We start from the raw sequence: 24,813 nt of genomic DNA on the forward strand, positions 1-24,813 counted from the left end.
GAGGGGCCGCCACGGCACGGAGCCCCCCCCATCGGGAAGTGCCCCTCCAGTCCCGTCAGCAGCAGGGCCAGCAGGGAGCCGGGGCTTGGGATGGGGGGGCCGCAGGGTGTGGCCCCCACCTCCTGCCTGATCGACACCTCTGGGGTCCGGGGTCCGACACCCCTGTCTGCAGGCTTCGGGGGTCAGGTGGCCTCTGCAGTGACCCCAGGCCATCAGCCTCACCCCCAGCCTGTGCCCCCAGGTGACAGACCCTGGGCCGGGCTGTCCTCCGGGCGCCTGTGGGGAGAGCATCCGGCCTGAGTCCGGGGACACCTGGGCGTGACACATGCAAAGGGAGGACGCCCTCCGCCCCTCACACACACCCCGCAACCAGGGCACGACAAAGCGGTCATCTGGGGCGGAGCTGGAAGGCAGCTGGAAACCACTGGAAACTGCTGAGAAGTGGGCTCATCAGCGGAGCCCCGAGGGGCAGGGCCGGCCCAGGCCCAGCGTCCAGGCCAGCGCGGGGCCCGGACAGGGCTGGGGGGTGCTCGGGCCCGGCGTGACGGAGAGCAGCGGGGAACGTTCGTCTGCCAAACTGAGTGGGAGAAAAGGCCAGGGAATTCCCGGAACCGGGATCCTGGCTCTGGCTCTGAACTGAACTGAATCCTGGAACCCAGAACCTTCTCTACTCCCAGGGCCCAGAACCGAGTCCCAAAGCCCCGCCCCGAAGCCCCGAGGCTCCTCGGTGGGTTCTGGGCCCAGCAGCCCTCTGGGGGCCCAGAGAAACCTACAGGAGGGTGAAGGGCGTTCGCAGCCGCACAACACCTCTGAATTCTCAGACACCGACGGCCCAGCAGGACACGGCACAGTGGCGGGAGGGACAGACAGCAGCTAAGCGCCACTAGCAAACGCAGGACACTGACGCTCTCGGAGCCGCAGTGCAGGAAGCCCCAGGACCCGGGGTCCCCAAGGTGAGGCCGAACAGGCTCCACGAAGTTCCTTGACTGAAGCATTCCTGGGTAACCCCGTTAGCCACTCAGTGCCGGGCAGCGACATCAGCAGGGGTTCCTGGGGGCCGACTTGGGGGTGGCTGGGAAAATGGGGCCAGTGGGGGGGAGGGGACAGTGGTGGCAGGACTGGGGCTGGAATGTTGAATGCCTATAACAGGCCGTCACGAACCACTTCAGAAACCCAACGTTTGAATTAAGTGGGATGTTTTTATTTAAAAAAAAAAAAAACTGAAAACAAGGGGCTGGAGTGATAGCTCAGCGGGGAGGGCGTTTGCCTTGCACACGGCCGACCCGGGTTCAAATCCCAGCATCCCATAGGGTCCCCTGAGCACCGCCAGGGGTGGTTCTTGAGTGCAGAGCCAGGAGTAACCCCTATGCATCGCCGGGTGTGACCCAAAAAGAAAAAAAAAACACAAAAAACCTGAAAACAAGATGAGGGTCAAGGCTGAGTGCGGAGACGGGCTGAGGGCACGGGAGCCCCACGGCCGTGCCCACGGCCACTCCCAGCGCCTTTCCAGGAGTTTCCGCTGGGGGCGGCAGAGGGTCAGGGGGTGGACAGGGTCCTCCTCTCCTCCAGTGCAGAGAGTGACCGTCTGCTTCCCCCCGGGGGAGAGGCAGAAGCCGGGGGCCGAGAGCGGCCGGGGCTGTGCCCACACGGGAAGGGCGGCGAGAGCAAGACCGTCGGCGGGGGAGGGTGGGAGATGGGGCGGGAGGCAGAGAGCGTCGCCGTGACGCGGGAGCGCGGGCCCCCAGGCCCCCTCAACAGTCATGAGCCTGGCACCGAGGACCCTCCTAAAGGGGGCGGGAGCACGGAGAGCGATGCCTCCCGAGTCCCAGCGCGGCTGAGAGCTGAGCACAGAGCGGGGACACGGAACTCTCCCGCCCCGCCGGCCAGAGACGTGCCCGTCACGGCAGCCCCCGCCACGACCCGACTGCGACCTCGGGAGCCACGAAACCAAACCCAGCTCAGATCCCCACTTCCCCGACTCACCCCACCCCCACCCCCCACGCAGACACCATGATGGGTTAAAAGAGGGCACAGGGCGGCCCCCGTCTCCACCGCGTGTCCGGCTGCTGTTCATTCACCGCTCCAATCAACACCCGCACTGACAGCACCGGGGGGCCGGGGGGGGGGGCTGCCTCGCACGCAGCTGACCCCGTTCAGTCTCTAGCACCCCACAGGGTCCCCCAAATCCCACCAGGACTGATCACCGAGTGCAGAGTCAGGAGGGAGCCCTAAGCACCCCCTGAAACCAAATGAACCCCCCCCCGCCAAGCAGGGGGCAGCCCCCAACTTATTCTCCAGGGAGAAAGCACCGGACAGAATGCTTTCATGAGGGGGGACATGAGGGCTCGCTCCCACCAGGGAGTCCAGCCCGGGGCTTCTTGGCCTTTTCCCTTTCAGCCAGAGAACGCAAAGTTGGCCCATGCTGAGGCTGACCCGGGATCTGGACTCACTTTTGGTCCTTGCGGGCTCAGAAGCACTGGGCTGCGGTCCAGTGTTCTGCAGCCACGGGGCCCTCTGAGGGCTGGAACCCAGAGGGAAGCATCTAGACTCGAGAGAAACTACGCGAGTAGGTTCAAGGAGGCGGGGGGCGGGGAGGGCTTCGGGCAGGACCCGACGAGAACGCCAGGCGGGAAGGATACGACAGAACTGAGCAGAAATGCTCAAAACAGAAACATGTCGGGAGAGAAGGCAGGAACGGCTTTGGGGGGAGAGGGGAGAACGTGGTTGATGATGCTCAGGGGTTACTCCGGGGTCTGAGCTCAGGAATCACTCCTGGCAGTGCTGGGGGGCACAGCAAGGCGCTCCCCGCTGTACTATCGCCCCGCCCGTCCCTTCGACAGGCTGAGGAGAACCATGACCACGGGGGAAAATGAACAAGCCTGAAGTCAAGCGAGCAGAGATCATTTCAACTGAATCCCACAGAGGGAAAACGGGATTCAAAGGAAGAGAGGTGGGGTGGGGGTATGGAGAGATGGGACGGGGGGAGGGCGCTTGCCTTGCCCTTAGCTGGCCCGGGTGGGATCCCCCACATCCCGTATGGTCCCCCAGGCCCCATGAGGAGTGATTCCTGAGTGCAGAGTCTGGGGTAACTCCTGAGCATCGCTGGGGAGGCCAAGAATACAGATGCGCCCGGCTCAGACTTACAGGCCTGAGGGCCTGGTTTGCTCTCTGGCACCGCACAAATAATTCAAAACTAATCAAGAGTGTAGCCCAGGGGCCACGGGGGTGATGGGACAGAGGTCAAGCACCTACCTTGAATACATGAGAGCTCGTGTGATTCAAGACACACCCAGAACAAAAAAGCAGATCAGGAGAGTTTAGGGACTTGGGGCCAGAGCCACAGCACAGCAGGGAGGGCATTTGCCTTGCACGTGGCCGTTCTGGGGTCGGTTCCTGGCATCCCATAGGGGCCCCTGAGCACTTGTCTGGTGTAATCCCTAAATGCACAGCCAGGAGGAAGCCCTGAGCATTGCCTGGTGTGACCCAAAAATGCCCCCCACAAGAGAGGAAAATTTAGGGACAGAGGGGGGGTTGGGGGCTGGGGAGACAGTACTGCACGGAAGGTGTGTGGCTTGCAGGCAACCAACCCAGGTTTGATGCTTGGCATCCCAGCACCACCTGGGGCGATTCCTGAGCACAGAGCACCACCCGGGCACCACCAGTGTGGCTCAAAAACTAAAAACCAAACAGTAATAAACAAACAAACATAAAAAGGAAAAACAGGCCCCCAGGAGAATCTTCCAAAATCCAGAGAAAGATGACCAATTAAAGGCCCTGAAACCCAGGAATCCCACCCCAGCCTGCCGGCTGAGGGCACACGCCAAGTTTGAGAGGTCAGGTACAAGGAGAACGCCCCGGAGGGGGCCAGAGAGAAAGGGAAAAAGGCGTAAGGAGCAAAAACGTCAAACGTTTAAGTTCTTGGGGCTAGAGCAATAGCACAGCGGGGAGGGTGTTTGCCTTGCATGCGGCCGACCCGGGTTCGATTCCCAGCATCCCATAGGGTCCCCTGAGAGAACTGAGCGGAAATGCTCAAAACAGAAACATGTCGGGAGAGAAGGCAGGAATCACCGCCAGGGGTGATTCCTGAGTGCAGAGCCAGGAGTGACCCCTGTGCATCACCGGGTGTGACCCAAAAAGCAAAAAAAAAAAATAAAGTTTAAGTTCTCATCCGCAACCCTGCGGGTGGCACGACTCGGGCGTCTTCGAGGTGCCCGGAGTGAAAGCTGGTCCACGAGGCTGCGGTGCCCAGGAAGACCCGGCTCAGGACGGGGGCGGGGAGGGGCGGGGTGGCGGGCGGCGAAGGCCGGTCCCTCACCGCTGGGCGGAAGTTCACCCTAAGTGAGGAGAACGAGCTCCAGGAAGGGGTGTGGAGGGATGGGTGAGAGCCGGAGCATCCGCCAGGGCGGCCTCAGCTCGACGGAGACACGGAGGGTCATGTCCAGAAATCCCAAGACACGACGCTGGCGTGGGATTTCTGGACACGATCTGTCCGCTGAAAGGGCCCGGGGCGGAGTGGGGGGGAACGGGGCCCCAGCAAGACGCTCCCCTGGCACCCACATCTCAGATCTTCAACCCCATGTTTGAAGGCAGGGAGCTGGGTCACCGGGCGGTGACGGAGTCTAAGACCAGGGTGAGGAAGGGACGAGACGACAGTGCGGGGTGCAGGAAGGCACCCGACACCCCCCACCCCATCCGGGCGCCAGGGAGGCTCCCCACGGCCATAGCTGGAGCAGCCTGAGGAGACAGCACCGTGGTGGGCCCTGGAACCTTAGAAACCAGGCCTCCAGCAGGGTCACCCAGGTGGGGAGGGCAGCCAGTGGCTAAGTGCCACCTCCTCCAGGGAGTCTCCCCGGTGCTCCCAGCTGGTACGGCCACTGCCAAGTTCTCCTGACGGCCACGTGGAGGCGAAGAAGGGGGATCTGGACACGGGGAAACGCCATCTCTGCTGTGAGAGCACGGCTCGGGCTGCCAGACAGAGGGAGGCACCCTGGGCTTGGTCCAGAAGCCAGGAGGGGGAAGGACACTCCGGGCAGCAGGCGGGGAGGGCTGGGGCGGGCAGTGGCCACGGGGACGGGAGGCAGAGCCCCCAACCTATCCCTCGGGGGCCCCAGAGCCACAGTGCTCTGCCTGAGGGCCGGTTTTCTGAACTGTCTGTTCACAAGCTGAGAGGCAGAAGCCGGTGTGGCCGGCTGGCCGCGTGGACGCATCTCCCGGGCACCGAGGCCAGCGGGGCTGGACGGGGGTCGGGGACTCGAGGCTTGGCCCTGGGTGAAGCGGCCGCCAAAGGGAGGGGCTGTGGGGAGCCAGGTCCCCGGCTGCCCGGCCTGGTCGGGTGCCAGGGCCCCAAACTGCCCCTCTGGCCACTCCGCGGCGGTGTCCTTGCTGCAGGTCTGAGAGGCCGTCAGCACCGAGCGGGGAGCTGGTGCAGGTCACTGGAGGGGGCGTCCTCCCAGAACCCCCCCCCCCCCGTCCCCGAGCCAAGGGGGTGACCTCGGAACTCTTACCACGCCCCAGTCCGTCCCCGTCCCGACACCCCCCGGTCTCCCTCAAGTGTGCAGCCCAGCCCTGCCGGAAGGAAGGACTGTCCACTCCTCCGGCCCTGGTGGCCTCGAGTCCACCTCCCTGCCCGCTACGTCGGCCTGGGCTCTCCGCAGCGGCGCATTCGCCCCCCCGCCCTGAGCTGTGATTTCCGAGAGGGTGAGGGGTTGTCCCGCCTGTGTCCTGCCCTCCACGGGCCAGGGGCTCTCCGGGGCTGAGCCTGACCGCCAGGCTGCTCCGTCCCTGCTGGCCAGGCACCCCCGTTCGCCCCCCCTGCCTGGGAAGGCATCACTGACCCACTGCTGGCTTTCTGCCTCGGGGGTCTCCACAGATGCCTCAGCGGGACCCTCGGGCCCTCCTCACGCCGGGCTCCGGCAACGCTCAGCTGGGGACAGGCATGGACGCGGGTCCGAGGGCGGGCTGCAGTGTGCACACAGTGTCCCTCCTTGGCGGGGGCTGACACTCCGCGGTTGTGGAGCTCAGGGCCCTGGCAGGGGCGACCCAGCGCGCCCGGGTGCTGCCACAGCTACCTGCAGAGGCCGGCCGGCTCTGGGTGGCGGGTTCAACGGTTTCCTGAACACGCCAGGAGCCAGATGCAGATGGCCTTAGGGTCGGCCCCGCCATGCTCTGCCGCCTCCCTGACCCCTCAAAGGCGGACCCGATGCCCAGAGAGGGCCGGCCAGCAGCTCAGGTCACACAGCAAGGCCAGGGCCAGAGCCGACGGTGCTTGGCAAGGTCCCATGAGAAATCTCCCACGATCCCTTCGCAAAGTCGAGTAGGAGACGGTGATGGTCCTAAGCAGTGTGGAAGGTTCTGGAGCCGTCACCCGAGGGTGGGGGCAGGGCTGGACTTACCCCTTGCTCCATGCTGTCGTTGGCGCGGTCGGTGATTGAGGAGATGAGGGTCAGGGCGCCTGAGGGGCGGAGGGGAGAGACGGGCTGTCTGGGCGCTGCCCACTCCCCTCCCCAGCCCCCGCACCTCCCGGGTCACAGCGGCCCGGGGTTCCCACGGCAGGTCGCAGGAAGCCCACCGTCTCGGGCCCACACCCGGGCCACGTGCAGAGGCCAGCTGGGGGCGCCCACCTACCCTGCGTGTCCTCGTACTCGGCTGAGTCGGGGCAGAGGTTGTTCAGGTAGTCTGCGGGAGAAGCGGGCGGGACTCAGGCCCCTCTCCGGGGACGGGAGGCAAGTTCCGGGGGAGGGGGGGTGGGGGGGCCACTCTCTCGCCCTGCAGCCCCCGACCCCACGCCGCCCCGGCCGCCCTTTGCTCCCGCATCGTCGTCAGCTGCTTCCTGACACTGGCCCCGCGCCTGGCTCTGGGGCCTCAGCATCTGCCTCTTCCCACCCAGGCCTTGGCTCTCGGCCCCGCCTCCACACGCCTTCGCCCGGACCCCCCCGGGCTCCTGCCTGCCCTCCTGTCCTGCAGCCGGGGCGCCCCCATGTGCATGCATGTGTGTGCATGTGTGGATATGCAAGAGCATGTGTGTGCATGTGCATGTATAAGCATGTGTGCATGCACATGTGTATGTGAGCGTGTGTGCACGTGTGTGAGCACATGTGCATGTATGGTGAGTGTGTGTGAGTGAGTGTATGCATATGTGAGCATGTATGTTCGCACGTGTCTGAAAGCATGTGCATATGTACAGAGCAAGGGCTGAGGAAACCCACAGGCTGGTGCCCGGAGGCCACGCCAGCTACACCCCACAGTCCTCACAGGCCGCACCCCACGGACGCGGGTACCCGGGCACTGGGCAGACGGGCCTGGAGTGCAGGACAGAGGGGGGGTGTTTCTGGGAGGTGGAGAGGCGGGAGACAGAGCGGGACGTGTGGCGGGCGAGCGAGGGGCCCCTACTCCAGGCGGGGGTCATCTGGCCAGAGGCCCCGGGGGACCCTGAGACACTGAGGTGGCCCCGGGCGAGCACTCACCTGTGAGCAGCACCTGGTACTGGAAGAGGCGCTGCACCACCCTCAGCAGCCGGGGCTTCACGGCCGAGCCGCCTCCGGGCAGGCCCTGCTGCTGCGAGACACGGAAGCCCCTCAGAGACCCCTGTGTCCACCCCCACCCCCCCAGGAAGGCTGGGAGCTGAGCACTCCCTGGGGTAGGATGGGGACACGCCTCAAAGAGTCCCTGCTTTGTATCCAATGAGAGAAAAGGACACACACATGTGCACATGCACACACAGGCCAGCACCACACATACATACACATATGCACCACACATGTGCACATGCCACAAATATACACACATGCATGCACATATATGTACACAGACACACATCACACATGCATACACACATGTAACACACACAATGCACCGCACACTCAAACACATAAATGCATGTGCATATGCAGACACACAGTACACATGCACACCACACAGACACACATCACACAGGCACATACACATATGTGCACACTGCGCATGTAGACACGCACACACCACACAGGTATACCATACAGACACACATCACACAGGCACATATGTACGTGTGCACACTGCACATGCAGACGTGCACACATCACACGCACATCAGACACATCACACATGGACATACATATGTGTGCACACCACACATGCACACACACACACACACACACACACACTTGCACAGGCACGGACACCACAATGCACATGAACACATCACACGCACATCAGACACATCACTCGTGGATATACATATGTGTGCACACCACACACACACACACACACTTGCACAGGCACAGACACCACAATGCACATGAACACACACACGCACATCATGCACATGCATGCAGTTTTCTGCCCAGTTACTGAGCCCCAGCTTGTGGCCATCACGGTCACTCTAGCCTGTCGCACAGCCCCCGCTGGCTCCTTTGCTTCGGTCACAGAACACGCAGGGCCCCCCACCCCCACCCCCGCCCCCGTCTCTCTCACCCAAGAGGGGCTGTTCGGGGGCTGCCCCGCCCGCTGCTCTTCCCAGCCCCTGAGCTGCTCTCTCCCTGCACGAAGCCCCCCCACCCCCCGTGCCCGACCCCAGCAGCCCGAGGGCCAAGGACCCACCTCGAATTCGCGGACGGCGGCCGCCAGCCGGGGCGAGAGCAGGCACGTCTCGCCCAGCAGCCCCAGGTACCTGTCGAACTGCAGGACGTGCGCGGTGTGGTGCTCGAAGGCCTCGGCCCGGGCCAGGAAGATGTCGGCCACCTTCTGCTGGCTGTCCCTGCGGAGGGCGGGCAGGGGGCGGGCAGGGGGTGGCGGCTCAGCTGGGGTGGGGGAGACCAGCCCCCTCGGGGTGGCAAACGCCCCAACGCTCCACTTCCCGGGTTCCCCATCGGTAGACGGAGGCCGACAACCCCCCTCCCGCCCAGCCCCGTGTCCCGGGTGCCCCGTGCCCCCCCGTGCCCGCCGGGCCCAGCTCACCAGTGCAGCAGCCTCGCCTCCAGCGCCTGCAGGATGCTGCGGTGCAGCCGGTGGAGGGCCGGGAGCTCGGCCAGGCCGCGCCGCAGCTCCTCCCGGCCGGGCGAGTCCTTGCCCTCCTGGTCCATCTCGTCCAGTGCCCTCAGCACAGCGCCGTGGAAATCCTGGAACCCCAGAGGCCAGTTACGTGCAGGCGGGGCAGGGGTCCTCCTGCAGGGGCCGGCCCGGCCCGGCACGCTGGCCTGGAGGCGTCAGCGGGCGCCTGCCGACCCCAGCCACGCCTGCTTGCAGCTCATGGGGCCGGCCGGGGTCCCCCGCCTGCCCAGCTGCTCGGCGCACAGCCTGGACGCAGCCTGTCTGTGCCCGTCCTCGCCCGAACCCTGGGCACACGCCCCTCTGGGGTGGGGAGGCGGAGGGAGTCCCCGGCCCGGGAAGCAGACAGACAGACAGACAGACAGACAGACAGACAGGGGCCCTTTACCGGGGTCCACCGTGGAAGAGCTTCACGTGCTGCCCTATTTCCAAAGCAAGTGAAGACGTCCTGGGGACCCCCCCCCCGGCCCCTCACACCCCGGCCGAGCAGTCGCTGGCGACGGGATGGGGGTGGGGCCGACGGGTGACGAACACTCGTGTCACGGTGCCACGAGCGACCGTTTCCCTCTGTCGCCTCAGCAGGCACAGGACGAGCACTGGACAGGGCAGAGTGAGACCAGGGCTGCCGCTCTCAAGAGCACTCGACCCCTTGCAGGTGCTCAGCGACCCGCCGGCCGCCTCTCCCCACGGCCAGGAGCCCCTCGGGCTGTCCCCGGGCTCGGGGCCCAAGGCTCAGGCCCTGATGTGATCCCGGTCCTGTGGGGTCCCTTCAGCATGGCCGGGTGCAACCACGGAGGCCCCTGAGCATTGCCGGAGTGGCCTGGGGGGTCCCCCAGAGCCCCAGGCCGCGCATTAGACCACCGCTCCGGTTGGCCGGCACTGGCCGGAGGGCCCCGGGCCTCCTGAGCACCCCCCGCCGGAGTGAAGAATAAGGAGCTGCAGCAGGCCAGGACTACCTGGGAACCCCGGGTGCAGGCAGGAGTCCCGCCAGACCTCGAGGGCCCACGTGCTCCTGCCACGGTCAGGAGGGAGGGTCACTCAGCCTTGCTGGGCCACCCCGATGGGGCGCTCATTACTGGGCAGGACCCCGCAGCCTCCCTTAACCAACACGCACCCCTGCTCCATCTCTTTAGGGCCCGGAAGGTTCAGTGGCCAAGCACTAACCGCACGGGAACATGGCAGCGAGGTCAGACCCCCCCAGAGGGGAGGCCCCCCAGCCCCCACCACAACAGCAGGAAGGAAAGAGTCTCTCTGCACAGAAACCTGAAAGGGAAATGTGCTTGGGAAAGCACACCTCCTGCAGGAAGCCTTCCTGGGTTCCTCTCCTCCAGGTAAAGGAGTGCAGAAGACGAGGAATAAGAAAAAGAGAGGTGCAAGGCGGGAGGGGGAAGGAAGGGAAATAAGAAGAGGGGAAGAAGGTGAGGGAAAAGCAAGCATCAACTGCGAGAGAAGGCAGAGGAAGTACAGAGACTGGCAGAGGAAGTCTGCCCTCTTAGAAAACTGGCATCTCATCACACTTGTCACACTCATCCAGACTGAGCTTGACTTTGCAGCCTGCCCGTGGGAATGGGGGACCCCCGGGGGCCCAACTGGCTGCCCCCCAGGGAGGACGAGCACAGAGGAAGAAGTTCCAGACCCTGGGTGGGAAGGATCGAGTGTGTGAGCTCGTGCTGGGTGTGTGAGCTCGTGCTGGGTGTGTGAGCACGTGGCTGAGTGTGTGAGCACGTGGCTGAGTGTGTGAGCACGTGGCTGGGTATGTGAGCACGTGTCTGAGTGTGTGAGCACGTGTCTGAGTGTGTGAGCACGTGGCTGGATGTGTGATCAAGTGACGGAGTGTGTGAGCAGTGTGTGAGTACATGGTTGGGTGTGTGAGTACATGTCTGAGTGTGTGAGCTCATGGCTGGGTGTGTGAGCTCATGGCTGTGTGTTTGAGCACATGGCTGAGTGTGTGAGTACGTGGCTGGGTGTGTGAGCTCATGGCTGTGTTTGAGCACATGATGGAGTGTGTGAGCACGTGGCTGGGTGTGTGAGCACGTGGCTGGGTATGTGAGCACGTGACGGAGTGTGTGAGCTCATGGCTGGGTGTGTGAGCTCGTGGCTGGGTGTGTGAGCTTGTGGCTGGGTGTGTGAGCTCATGGCTGGGTGTGTGAGCATGTGGCTGAGTGTGTGAGCACGTGGCTGAGTGTGTGAGCACATGACGGAGTGTGTGAGCACGTGGCTGAGTGTGTGAGCTCGTGCTGGGTATGTGAGCAAGTGACGGAGTGTGTGAGCAGTGTGTGAGTACATGGTTGGGTGTGTGAGTACATGTCTGAGTGTGTGAGCTCGTGGCTGGGTGTGTGAGCTCATGGCTGTGTGTTTGAGCACATGGCTGAGTGTGTGAGTACGTGGCTGGGTGTGTGAGCTCATGGCTGTGTGTTTGAGCACATGACGGAGTGTGTGAGCACGTGGCTGGGTGTGTGAGCACGTGACGGAGTATGTGAGCACGTGGCTAAGTGTGTGAGCACGTGGCTGAGTGTGTTAGCTCGTGGCTGGGTGTGTGAGCATGTGAGCGTGTGAGCTCGTGGCTGGCTGTGTGAACACATGAGTGTGTGAGCACGTGGCTGAGTGTGTGAGCATGTGACTGCGTGTGTGAGCGCATGGCCGAGTACGTGAGCATGTGACTGTATGAGCAGTGACGCTCGGAGCCTGTGACCACCATGACACGTCCCCGGACACATCACAGCCAAGTGAGTGTGTGAAAACCAACTCATTGCAGCAAAAAAGAACAAGGGGGAAAGAATTTAAAAGAATTTACACCATGCGGGGCTGGAGCGATAGCACAGCGGGGAGGGCGTTTGCCTTGCACGCGGCCTACCCGGGTTCGATTCCCAGCATCCCATATGGTCCCCTGAGCACCGCCAGGAGTAATTCCTGAGTGCAGAGCCAGGAGTAACCCCTGTGCATCACCGGGTGAGACCCAAAAAGCAAAAAAAAAAAAAAAAAAAAAGAATTTACACCATGGGATGGACTCTCCAGCAACCCAGCAACGAACACTGTTGAAGCAGAGAGACCCCCGTGGAGACCCCAGCAGGCGGGCAAGCCCCGGACTGGGCACCTCACACGGGCAGGTTCTCGGAGGTGCCCAGCACCACCTGGCGCTTTCCTCAGAGCAACTGACAAGCTGGCTGGGGCCCGGGGAGGCCGGGGGAGCTCAGAGGGGATCCGAAGTGCCACTTCGCGTGGGGTGCGGGAGTCAGGACGACACGACTGCCCAAGGATGGATCTCTGGGCAGAGGGGCAACACCGAGCTCCCAGAAATACAACCTCAGGCAACGGTCAAGTGAACCCCCCCAAGAACGCCAGGACCCTCCAGCTGGTGTTCCTTACACCGCACACTTAAATGAGTTCAAAATGCAGTGACTTAGAGCCAAGGCTGTGAAACCATTAAAAAGAAAGTACAGGAGTGCAGCTCTGTGATTTTGAGCTGGGGTAAGTTTTCTTAGATGTGACACTGAAAGCATAATAGCAAAGAAAGGTAGGAAAGGGAGGGGGAGAGAGAGGGAGGGAGGGAGAGGGGAGGAAGAGGGTGAGGGAGAGGGAGGGAGGTGGGAGGGAGAGGGAGAGAGAAGGAGAGAGAGGGAGAGAGAGAGGAAGTAAAAGAAGAGGGAGAGGGAGGGAGGGGGGATGGGAGGAGAGAAAGGAAGAAATTGGATTTTATTGGAATAAAAAAACCTTCGGGCTCCAAAGGCCACTATCCAGAGAACGGAAAAGATGATCTAGAGAACAGGAGAATTTGGGCAAGTTTGATGACGGTCTTGCAGGCAGAACCCGTTCAAAGTGGGCAGAGGACTGGGACGGACGTTTCTTCAAGGGACTTATTAGCAAGTGACCCAGAAGCAATGTGGAAAGACGCTCCACACTGCTCCTCGCTAGAGAGATGCCACTTGGTGCCCCAGCGGCTGGCGAGAGAAAACGATGGAGGCAAAAAATCGTGTATTAACAAGGACTGCAAGGAAGTGGCCGAGCTGGACCGAGCCCCCGGCTGGACGGACTATGAAGCAGCGCCACTGCTCAGGAGCAGGGCGGGGTGGGGGTCTCCCAGGGTCTCTGCTAAACGTCAGGCAGCCGATTCACACCCTGCTCATCTCTGGAAGCTGCTGCAAAGGCCACCGCATCCTGAGGCCCTCCTGGGTTAGCCTCAGGGCTGTCAATCATCCTACACCTTCCGGAAATCCGGGAGGGGGGGGTGTCGGGGAGGGGGTCATCCCGGCATAAGGAAGGCACAATGCAGCTTACAAACGAACGCGTGTTCTCCCATTACCCGCCCAGACACATCCAGGTCTGACATAATTTATTTAAAATTATGTATCTAGAGCAAAAGGGGTCTCTGAGAAAACGCGCTGAGTTTATTCTACGACCAGGAGGACACTGGGCACCTCCTGGCACCTGGGCCCGGTGGCGCAGAGCCCAGCGGGGAAAGCGCTGACTTTGCAGAAAGTACTGCCCGCATACCGCCCGCCTCCGCGCATGCCTGCAGCCTTCAGACGCTCTCAGCCGCTGCCCCGGATGGCCGGGCCTTGTGCAGAATGCAGCCAGGGTCCGAGCCTGAGGCGCAGACTGGGAATGTCCAAAGAGCTTTGCACCTTCCCCAGCTCAGGCCACCCCCCCCGGGGCCCATCACACGGGAACCCCCGGGCCTGGGACCCTAGCTCCCGATTTTAATTACTTATTTTTGTGTCGGGCTCACTCCCAGTGGTACTCAGGGCTTACTTCTGATCTGCGATCAGCAATCACTCCTGGTGGGGCCCGGGGGGCCGTAAGTGGTGCCAAGGATCGAACCCGGGTCAGCAGCGTGCAAAGCCAGTGCTTTACTTGTGGCACTGTCTCTCCAGTGCCCCCGCGGCCCCTGATTTATTTATTTTTATTTGTTTATTTGCTTTTTGGGTCACACCCAGGATGCACAGGGGTCACTCCTGGCTCTGCACTCAGGAATTACTCCTGGCGGTGCTCAGGGTACCCTATGGGATGCTGGGAATCAAACCCGGGTCGGCCGTGTGCAAGGCAAACGCGGTGCTCAGGGGACCCTATGCGATGCTGGGATTCGAACCCGGGTTGGCCACGTGCAAAGCAAACGCCCTCCCGGCTGTGCTATCACTCCAGCCTCGAAGCCTCTTATTTTTAAAGCTCCCAGGTGCCGGCGCGTGGTGAGGGCTGGGGGCCTTGCTGAGGGGAGGATGGATTCCAGGCTGACAGGAGGGATGAAGGGAGCTTACAGGGCCATCTCCTGGGGAGCTCAGGAGCCCCTGGAATGTGGGCTGACCGCTGGGCAGGCATGCGGGCAGGAGGACGTGGGCTGACCACTGCAGGGATGCGGGCAGGAGAATGTTCCTCTGGCCGGGAACGGGAGAGTTTTCCTGCGAACACGGGCTCTGTGCCCCCCACACCCCCTTCCTGCCAGTCTCGGTTACATGTTCCTCTTTGGTTTGGGGGTTGCTGTTTTGTTTGGGGCCACACCTGAGGGTGCTCCTGGCTCTGGGGTCACTTCCGGCAGGCTCGGGGGGGCAGCGAGGTGCTGGGGAGAGGACCCGGCACACCCCTCCCGCTGTGCTCACGTTCCTGCACGTTCCCCTTCGCCTCTGACCGCCAGTCCCCAGGAGGGACATAAAGCCCGTCCCTAAGGCGACCATCAGACAGCGGCTCTGGGTGACAGGGCTCTGAGCGGTCCCCGAGTTAGGCCTCCGCCCACTGACCAGCACAGGGATCCCAGACAGGGAAGTCCACGGCCTCCAAGGAGCCGAGGGCGAGCCAGGCCCCCGCTGGAGAGAAACAGACACGGGCACCCGCCCCGCTTCTGCTCCGCAGCCCATCTGGGCATCCCTTTCTCCCTGGAGAACCTGCGGCCCTGAGCGAAGGATGAGGCCAGGCTGCAGGGTGGCCCCAAGGGCCCCTGGACAGCGTCCCTGGCCCACACGCTCGCGGACACACGACTCCCGGCCGCTCGCCCGGGGCTGATGCCCTTTTCAGTCTCTGCTCTGGGGCCGCGCACAGCACCCTGGGGCTGGCCTGAGCGGACGGGCGCGTCACGCTCTCACATCTCCCGGGCAGACACAGCCGGAAGGCTCCGGTTTTCGTGCTCCTCGGAGCCTTGAGACAGGCGTTGCGCCCCTCAGCCACCCGCTCGGTGCCTGGGGTAGCCTCGGAGCAGGAGACTGCGGGGTCGGGGGGGGGGCAGTGCTTTGGGGGCTGTCGAGGGCGAGACCCCAGCAGTGAAGGGCAAGACGGGGGCTGGGGTGCGGGCCGGCCGCGTGTCCTGGCCCCTCCCAGGGTGTTCTGCTACTGACCACACGGCCAACACTGCTGCCAGGTCCAGCACTGGCCGGCCCTGGACCATCAGGAGACCCCCGGGAGGCTCCACGGCTGCTGGGCCGGGGGCGGGGCGCGCGGCTGAGAACAGCGCCGGAGGCCTGGGGTCCCCCCTCACGAGCCCAGCACAGACGCGCCTGGGAAGAGTGACAGGTGACGGCGAGGGCTCTGGGAGCCATCACGGGGTCAGAGGTCACTCCCCCCTGTGTCTTGCAGGCTCCTCCCGCCTCCCGCCTGTGACTCAGCCCCCAGCAAACACCAAGCGTCACCTCCTCAGGGAAGTCGGCCTGGGCTGCCGCACGCCCCCGCTGGGCTCCTCACTGTCCGCGTCCGCGACAGGCCAGTCTGCCCCACACCGCTGACCCATCCCGCCGCTGCCCAGTTCTGGTCACATACGTGGTGTTCCAGGATGGGTCCGATGGGTCACCTGACTGTAGCCAGCGGCCAGAGGGCCCCCCAGGGGGCTCAAGCCTGGTGCCCCCAATGCTGCCGAGATTGACGCCCCCCACCCGAGGCCCCCAGCCACCTGCCACTGTGCAGATACATCCCTTCCCCAGAGGGACCGAAACAGACACATCACAATGCCACTCACACACACGCACATGCGTGCACTCACACATACACTAACATGCATGCATGCACACACGCAAACACACACGTAAACACCCACACGAACACATATGAACACAAATACACATGTACACACACAAACACATGCACACACATGTGCATGCGCTCAGATTAACCAACACATGTGCTCGCGCTCACACACGCGTGCACACACCCCTCCTGGCCTCTGCCCTCCTGAACAAGGCGGCTGCACACACACGGCATCCTTGCAGCCACTTCCGCATGGTCCCCCACCCCGGGGGGCCGAGTCCCCGCAGCCCTCTGGCGCGCACCCCCAGGCCCCCGAGAGGAACTCACCAGGTCCAGGCGCTGGAGCGTGTCCACGTACCTGCAGGGACAGAGGGCGGGCCTGCGTGAGCCCCCCCACACCCGCCCGGCCGGGCACCCCGCGCTGCTGGGCGGGACTCACGCTCTCTCGGACGCCAGCAGCTCCTGGGCGATGACGTGGGCACGGGACTGGCCGTCTCCCTGCGGGGGGGTGGGGGAGGGGGGAACCGCCGTCAGACGCGAGGGTCGCCGCGCCAGGCGTGCAGGCCAGCCAGGCACCGGGACCACCTGGCGCCTGAGCCCCACACGGCCCTCCTCCCCCCGCCCTGGGCAGCAGCCGCGGGGCCAGCGCTGGGCACAGGGGCCACCACGGAGAAGGACCCCCACCTGCCCCCATCCCTGCTGGCCGTGCTGCTCTCAAACCCGGTCATGTTCTTGTAGGGGCGCCATCGCATTCCCCGAGGCTCTGGCAGGCCCGGGGCATCCCCGCTACCCTCCCCCCGCCCCCCCCCGCGCCCTGCCCCCAGCTCAGCCCTCCCCCGGCCCGCCTGGAGGGGGCATCCCTCCCAGGGCCACCCCACAGGACCCAAGGTCCCCGGGAGGATGGGGCACGTGCACTAAGAGTGGACACACGGGGGCCTCGGGGCCGCAGAAAAGACGAATGAGCCCACAGGGGGCTGAGGGATGGGGCGGGGGTGCTGTCTGGGGGGGGGGGGCTGCACCTGCCAGGTCTGGGTATCGCCCAGGTCATGCCTAGACACAGGACGGCTGGGCGGGGAGTGACCGGGCCTCCGGCCACAGCACGGGCCCCTGCTGGGACTGAGACGGGCGGGAGTACAGGGCCACCCGGCGGGCCTGAGGGGGGACAGAGAGCAGAGGCCGCTCAGCCGCCCACAGACGCCCACTGAGCTGGGGTGTCACTGAACCCCAAGGTGCCCCCCAAGGAGGGAGCAGCTGCCTGTGCCCCTCCCCAAAGACAGCCCTAGCCGGAGGCAGCATCGGGCCCACCCCACTCTGCCTGCTCCTGAAAGTCATTTTTCTAAAATCCATTCCCAGCTAGCCTCAACATTCTTCTCCAGGAAATGGGTGCATGAGCATGATGGTGTCTCACTTGCACGCACAGGGCCGGAACAGAAGCGTGGGGAGGTTTATGTAACCGTACACAGACACACTTATGTACCTGACCCACTGTCTGTCCACCTGTCCACCTGCGGACCCTCCAGCACGCGGCTACCTACCCGGCTACCATTCAGGAGCTGCCTAAAACGGCCCTGGCACGCAGGACACGTTCCACAAACTCCAGATAAACAAGAGACACAGGCCCGGGGGCGGCTCAGGGGCAGAGCACTCGCCTTGCACGTGTGGGGCCAGGTCCAATCCCTGGCACTACAGGGTCCTCTGAGCACTGAGCTGGGAGTAGCTCCTGAGTCCCACCAGGGTGACCCCAAACCTCAAAATAAATTAAGAAAAGAGGGGCTGGCATACAGCAGGTGCTTAATAAAGGAGCTAGTTCCTTCCTGGCTGTCCTGAACATTTTCTCAGCAAAGAAGCCAGAGGCTGCGGGAGGTTCCGGTCCCAGCGAGGCTCTCTGGGGGGCTCAGATCTGGGCGCCCACCCGGGCTCCCCCCAGCACCCGGACACCCCCTGGAGAGAAGGTCGGGGCTCGGGGGTCCTGAGGACACCCCAAGGTCCACTCTCTGCTCCGGCCTTGCAGGGCTGCCTGGGCTCAGTGGACAGCACGCTCTCTGGCAGCAACACCCCCGGCGGGGACACGTCCCGCAGGCCTGGGGTCGGTTTCGGTAGCCAGGGTCACTGTGCCGAAGGGGTAGGGCACCCTGGGCAGGGGCAGGGGCAGCCAGGGTTCCCGTGCGGTGGGGGTGGGGGTGAAGGTGCCCCGGGCTTCGAGGGGCCCGTGCAGGGCCATTCTGTGTCCCTCGGACCGTGCCGGGCCGGGCTCTGCGCGAGCACTGGGCCCATCTCTGCCCCGAGCAGGTCGCGGCCACCAGGGCTGACGGCGGCTGCTCACAGGGACCAGGCCACAGGACGGCAGCCACGGCATCCCACACGAGCCCGCCAGGAGGGGCCCCTGAGCACCGAGGGCCTCACAGTGTCATTAAAACCTACCCCCGGGCATTGCCGGAATCCTCACCAAGTGCTCGGCGAGATAAAAATAAGCTTTTCCAGGGGTGACGACTGGCGGCGCCTGGAAGACCCCCAGGGCCGTGCTTGGTGTTTGGGCCACCCCTGGTGGTGCTCGCTCGGGGCTTACTCCTGGCTCTGTGCTCAGGGGCCCCCTGGGCTGCCCAGGAAGTGCCCGACCTGCGATACATCTCTCTGGCCCCTTAGTGAGGAGGGACGAGGGGTCGTGGGTGCTGCCACGCGGCCTGGGGCGGGGGCAGGGGGCCATCCCCGGGGCTCCTGGGCCAACGGCTCCGGCGGCTCAATGCGGGAACCAGTCTGCGGGGCTGGGACCACCAGGGCCACTCGGGGGTCACGCCCCGCGGCACCCGGGCTGGCGTGAGGTGCAGGGGCTCAAGCCTGGGTCCTGCCCCGTGTCCGGCCCTCCCCACTGGCATCTCTCCGACGCCCGGGCCGGCCCGGTGCCCTGGGCTCGCTCTGGCTCCCCACCCTCCGCCGTGCCCGCCGGGCCCCAGCTAGGAAGGACTCAGCGGCCGCTCAGGGCCACCCACAGGTGGCGCCTCAGTTTCCTCATCTGCAAGACAGGCTCCAGCCCGCAGGGCCGGCACACGCGTGGCTGGCATGGACCCGCCCAAGCACGCTCCGGGGCTGACGTCATTCATTGTTCTCATCTGTCGGGGACAGACCCCGGGCTAGGGGCGCACACTGGCCACCCTGCACGTCCCTCTCGGCCCCGCCTGGCAGGACGCTGGCCGGCCTGTGCCCGGGCCCGAGGTCGGTGATGGATGTGTCTCCCCCTGCGGGACGGGAGGAGGCCGGGCCAGCCGGGGCTCCTGGGCGGTGCCCCACCGACTGGGCCATTTAATCGAGATGTTTGTTTAACCAGGAAATGAACTCCAGGCTGGAGGCAGTGCCCGGGGCCAGACTTCTGGGAACGGGGCTCCGCCCAGGGGCGTGGGGGCTGGGGGCCCGGACGCCGAGACTCTTCGGGTGTCTCAGGCTGAGCCCTGCTCCCCCGGGCCCCACATGCACCCCTGCCTCCCAGCTCCCTGGCAAATAGGTTCCGTGGAGCCATGGGGACACCAGGGCAGGGGGCGGGGAGGTAGGATCTCTCGAGACACACTGTGGGCCGAAGAAAGAGCTGGCCACGCTGGGCCCGAGTCTGCCTCAGTTTCTCCAAAGGTAACACGAGAGGGGTACTTCCTGCTAGAACAGCAGTTCCCCAGAAGGGGCCCTGGAATCTCCAGGGTTTTGCCCTGCGCCCCCTCCCCCACCCCGTTCCCCGTTCCAGTCACATTTCTGGTGAGCCTGGATTTCACGGGACTCGACCCTGATGAGCACTGAACAGGGAGCAACGCCATGCTGGCAGAAACACGGCCTGGAGTTATACTCCTAGTGGTTCTGAGAACAGCCTCGTGCAAAACGCTGCCCGTGCGCCGGACAACGGTTTCTCTACAGGTCTGTAACTGCATTTGCTTTGGGGACCACCACCCCAGCGGTGCTCAGGGCTCACTCCTGGCTCTCAGCTCAGGAGTCACTCCTGGCAGTGCTCAGGGGGACCCTATGGGACGTCGGGGATCGAACCCGGGTCGGCCACGTGCAGGGCAGGGCTAACACCTTCGCTGCTGCGCCATGGCTCCGGCTCATGTTGTTTTTCCCACGGAAGAGAAGCATCTCTGTCCCCCCACGCCCACCCGCAGTGATTGTCTCAGGTGACAAGAACTCGGAGGAACAAAAACGCATTGGGGTCTCCCCGCCGTCTTTAAGCAGGGCGGGGGGCTGAGACCCCCAAGCCTGTCTGAGGCTGCTGTGACCTGGCCCGGCTCTTCACCCTCGGCAGAGAACCAGCAAGCAGAGGCCTCCAGTCAGGAGCCCCGTCCCCTCCTCCCCGCACGCCGACCCCAGGCCCCTGGGCCTGCGAGGGTAAGGCCGCGGCCGCACGGCTGAGCCCCACACTCGAGAGAGAAGCCGCGGCCTTCCCACCTCCCGCGCCGCCGGCAGCCTCCGGCCCAGCCCGTCGCCAAGGCCCAGTCCTGCCACCCAGGTGCCCGGGCCCGTCCCACCCGCCCCTGGACGCGCCACCATCGCCTCCTTGGGCACCTCCTCCACCCCCGTGCGCCCTGCTGCTCCGGTTCCGGCCACACTCCGCTGCTCCCTGGACCAGCGGCCCTGTCACACGGGGGCCGGGGATGCCCCTCGGCTGGCCCCAGGCCCGGCCCCTCTGCCCAACACCTCTCTGGCCCCCCAGACCCCCTCTCCTTCCCGCAGTTCCCCCACCCCTGCGCCTTCTCCTGCCTGGACGGTCCCCTGCCTGCCTGGGCTGTCACAGAGTTTCCGGGTCGCCTTCCCCGCAGGGGGCTCGGGAGGGCACAGCAGCAAGGCAGGTGGTCCCCGAGCCACACGGCACCCCCCAGGGCACCCTCAGAGCAAACACCACCTTGGGGCTGCGGGAGGCCCCGGGAACACAGACGAGCAGCATCGGGACGGGCCCGGCCAGGGGACAGGAGGGAGCTCGGGCCAGTGGGCAGGTGGCACGGACACCAGTGACAAAATCCTCCTCGCCTGCCATGGGGTGGTTTCCCGCAAAGGCTGCTGGGAAGCTCGGGAAGCCGCGGTCACGGGCAGCGGGGCCCTCCTCTGCCCTGCAGGTCTCGCCAGGACAGGTGGGGGGGAAGGGGGGGCCGGCCTGGCGCAGCGGCCGTGATGGGCTGGCACCTGGTCCGCCTCAGCTTCCTGAGAAGAGTTTGCTGCCAGGCTGTGGGGGCGCGGGGGGCACTGTTTGTCTGGGTCACACCTGACAGCTCAGGACTTACTCCCGGCTCAACCCGGTGGGGCTGGGGGGACACTATGGGGTGCCAGGGATCGAACCTGGGTCAGTCGTGCACAAAGCCGGCTGTGCTATCACTCGAACCCATGCCATGACACACCTCGGGGTCATCACACTAGCTGCCACCCAGCAGCTGGGCACACGAGTTCTCCTCTCCTGGCCCGCGGGCCGGAACCCGGGTGGGGAGGAAGGCGGGTCTCTGCTCCACCGGGCGCGGAAGGCTGAGCCACCCGCAGCCCGCACCCCTCTCTGCGCGGCAGGATGGATTAGCGTGGGGCTGCCTGGAGCTTCTGAGGCGAGAACCCGCAAAGCCAGTGCCAGCAAGTGGGAAACGTCAGGGGAAGAGCAGGCCGGAGGCAAGGATGAGGAAGGAAACAGCCCCCAGGCTCAGACAAGGCCGAGGGGCTACGCCGCACCTGCCAGCTCTGTGCAAAGGCCGGCAGGGGCCCTGGGGCGGGGAGGCAGCTGTGGAAAGACCCCGGGTGGCAGCGGGGTCCTGGCTCTAGAGGCTGCAGGTTCAAAGGCTCTGGGGTGCCTTGAAGACCAAGAAGAGAGGTGCATCATGTGTGCGGCTTTGCGGGACACTGCGAAATCCCTTTTCGTCTATAATTAGCAACAGAACATGAAATGCCTGGAATTCCAGAGTTTCCACTAGGGGCAACGACCAGATGGAAAAGCAGCTGAAGTGAAGCAGCTGGAAGTGTTTAAGTGTGGAGGGTGCAGGTGTGGGATGTGCAGGTGTGCAGGTGTGTGGGTGTGGGGTGTGCGGTGTGGGGTGTGCAGGTGTGGGGTACAGAGGTGTGCAAGTGTGGGGTGTGCAGGCATGGGGTGTGCGGGTGTGGGGTGTGGAGTTTGCAGGTGTGCAGGTGTGCGGGTGTGGGGTGTGCAAGTGTGCCGGTGTGGGGTGTACAGGTGTGAGGTGTGGGTGTACGGGTGTACAGGTGTGAGGTGTGGGTGTACAGGTGTACAGGTGTGAGGTGTGGGTGTATAGGTGTGCAGGTGTGAGGTGTGGGTGTATAGGTGTGCAGGTGTGCAGGTGTGGGTGTATAGGTGTGCAGGTGTGCAGGTGTGCGAGTGTGAGGTGCGCAGGTTTGCAGGTTTGTTGTGTGGAGTGTGCAGGTGTGTAGGTGTGGGGTGTGCAGGGTGCAGGTATGCAGGTGTGGGGTGTACAGGTATGCAGGTGTGGGGTGTGCAGGTGTGGGGTTGTGCAGGTGTGCGGGTGTGGGGTATACAGGTGTGCAGGTGTGTGAGTGTGGGGTGTGCAGTTTACAGGTTTGTTGTGTGGAGTGTGCAGGTGTTCAGGTGTGGGGTGTGCATGGTGCAGGTATGCAGGTGTGGGGTGTACCAGGTGTGCAGGTGTGGGGTTGTGCAGGTGTGCGGTGTGGGGTATACAGGTGTGCAGGTACGCAGGCGTGAGGTGCACACATGTGCAGATGTGCAGGTGTGGGGTGTGCAGGTGTGCAGGTGTGGGGTGTGCAGGTGTGCGGGTGTGGGGTATAGAGGTGTGCACACGTGGGGTGTGCAGGGTGCAGGTGTGGGGTGCGCAGGTGTGTAGGTGTGGGGTGTGCGGGGTGCAGGTGTGGGGTGCGCAGGTGTGTAGGTGTGGGGTGTGCGGGGTGCAGGTGTGGGGTGTGCAGGTGTGCAGGTGTGGGGTATAGAGGTGTGCACACGTGGGGTGTACAGGGTGCAGGTGCAGGGTGTGGGGTGTACAGGGTGCAGGTGCAGGGTGTGGGGTGTGCAGGTGCAGGCGTGGGGTGTGCAGGTGTGGGGTGTGCAGGTGCAGGTGTGGGGTGTGCAGGGGCAGGTGTGGGGTGTGCAGGGGCAGGTGTGGGGTGTGCAGGGGCAGGTGTGGGGTGTGCAGGTGCCAGTGTGGGGTGTGCAGGTGCAGGTGTGGGGTGTGCAGGGGCAGGTGTGGGGTGTGCAGGTGCAGGTGTGTGGGTGCAGGTGCAGGTGTGGGGTGTGCAGGTGTGGGGTGTGCAGGTGCAGGTGTGGGGTGTGCAGGTGCAGGTGTGGGGTGTGCAGGTGCCAGTGTGGGGTGTGCAGGGGCAGGTGTGGGGTGTGCAGGTGCCAGTGTGGGGTGTGCAGGTGCAGGTGTGGGGTGTGCAGGTGCCAGTGTGGGGTGTGCAGGGGCAGGTGTGGGGTGTGCAGGGGCAGGTGTGGGGTGTGCAGGTGCAGGTGTGGGGTGTGAGGGGCAGGTGTGGGGTGTGCAGGGGCAGGTGTGGGGTGTGCAGGGGCAGGTGTGGGGTGTGCAGGTGCAGGTGTGGGGTGTGAGGGGCAGGTGTGGGGTGTGCAGGTGTGCGGGGTGCAGGTGTGGGGTGTGCAGGTGTGCGGGGTGCAGGTGTGGGGTGTGCAGGTGCAGGTGTGCAGTTGGGGGGGCCCTGACACCAGCCACTGTGGGAGACGCACAGACATGAAACCCGAAGAGGCTCCAGCAGCCCCACTCTGGGCTCACACGGGAGATGAAGGCAGGGTCTGGAGGTGCCCACAGCTGCCATTTCTGCCCAGGGGTGACCCACGGGGGACAGTGGACAGGACTGGCCCTGAGAAGGAAGGACGCTCCTGGGGCCGGGGAGAGTCCAGTGAGCTGAGCGAGGCGCTGCATGCAGGATTCCCCAGTCCCATCCGTGAGCACTGACTCGGGAGCAGGCGCCGAGCACTGCAGGGGGGAGCCAGCATCTAAGGGAGCTGGGGCTTCCCTCTGCGGACATGGAAATGTCCTGGACGAGCGGGTGGCGGTGACGGCCGCTGAGCCAACACCCGGGAGCGCTCCCAACGCCGTCCCACACCGTGTACCAGGGGCCCCGGGACAGGGGCCCTGGTGCAGGTGGAGTCCACACATGTGCTTCTGTCCCCCAAGACGTGCCATGGGGAGAAACTGAGGCCAGGAAGACCAGAGGCGTGGCCGGGAGGGAGCGTGTGCCCCCGGGGGAGGGGCTGCTGGGGCAGAAGCAGATTTAGAAGGGTGGAGGGGGGGCTGGACCAGCGGGGCAGAGGCTGGCCTGAGGGTGACACGGGGCCGGAGCAGGCGAGCCCCCTGCCGCGCCCCCGGTCAGGACCACCAGCTGGCACTCCCTGCACTTGCACATCGGTGCTGTCCCAAGGGGGAAACTGAGGCCCCAGGAGAGTGACAGGCTGTGGGCCCACAGACGGGGACTCAATCCAGGGCCACGTGCCCTGTTGCTCCCGCCTCCCCTGACCTCAGGGCGCCTCTCCACAGGCTCCAGGGGCTGGAGGCGACGCCCCCTTCCTGCAGGATCAGAGCGGGCCGCCGGCTGCTGTGAACTGGAGTCCCGACCCCTCCGGCCTGTGCTGTGTGGCCATGGGCAAGTGACACAGCCTCTCTGAACCTCCGCTGTGGGGGCGGGGCACCCTGCACGGGGGACGGTGCGGGGAGCTTAGGGGTTGAGCCCCTTCAGCGCAGGCACTTGCTCCGGGCATGCGTCAACTGCCCACCAGCACCAAGCACCCCTCAGGAGACCAGCGGGGGCACTTCCTGCCGTGCCCACCTCCTGGCCCGTCCCCCTCCCGCGGCAGCAAACAGGAGTGCCCCCTGCTGACCCCAGCACGGTGGGACGCCTTCTGGG

General features: G+C 64.6%; 1 protein-coding gene across 1 annotated transcript in view; it reads right to left on the reverse strand.

Moving 5' to 3' along the window:
• Positions 1 to 24,813, reverse strand: part of FGD5 (FYVE, RhoGEF and PH domain containing 5) — an 83,591-nt gene that overhangs the window by 17,381 nt on the left and 41,397 nt on the right. The window contains exons 4-10 of the mRNA XM_055135510.1: positions 16,406 to 16,464; positions 16,294 to 16,324; positions 8,935 to 9,095; positions 8,578 to 8,734; positions 7,464 to 7,551; positions 6,625 to 6,675; positions 6,393 to 6,451 (exon numbers count right to left, since the gene is read on the reverse strand). Coding sequence (XP_054991485.1) covers positions 6,393 to 6,451; positions 6,625 to 6,675; positions 7,464 to 7,551; positions 8,578 to 8,734; positions 8,935 to 9,095; positions 16,294 to 16,324; positions 16,406 to 16,464 — 606 coding nt within the window. The remainder of the gene's footprint in view (positions 1 to 6,392; positions 6,452 to 6,624; positions 6,676 to 7,463; positions 7,552 to 8,577; positions 8,735 to 8,934; positions 9,096 to 16,293; positions 16,325 to 16,405; positions 16,465 to 24,813) is intronic.

The sequence above is a fragment of the Sorex araneus genome, chromosome 4 (genome assembly GCF_027595985.1).
Source record: "Sorex araneus isolate mSorAra2 chromosome 4, mSorAra2.pri, whole genome shotgun sequence".
NCBI classification, from domain to species: Eukaryota; Metazoa; Chordata; class Mammalia; order Eulipotyphla; family Soricidae; genus Sorex; species Sorex araneus.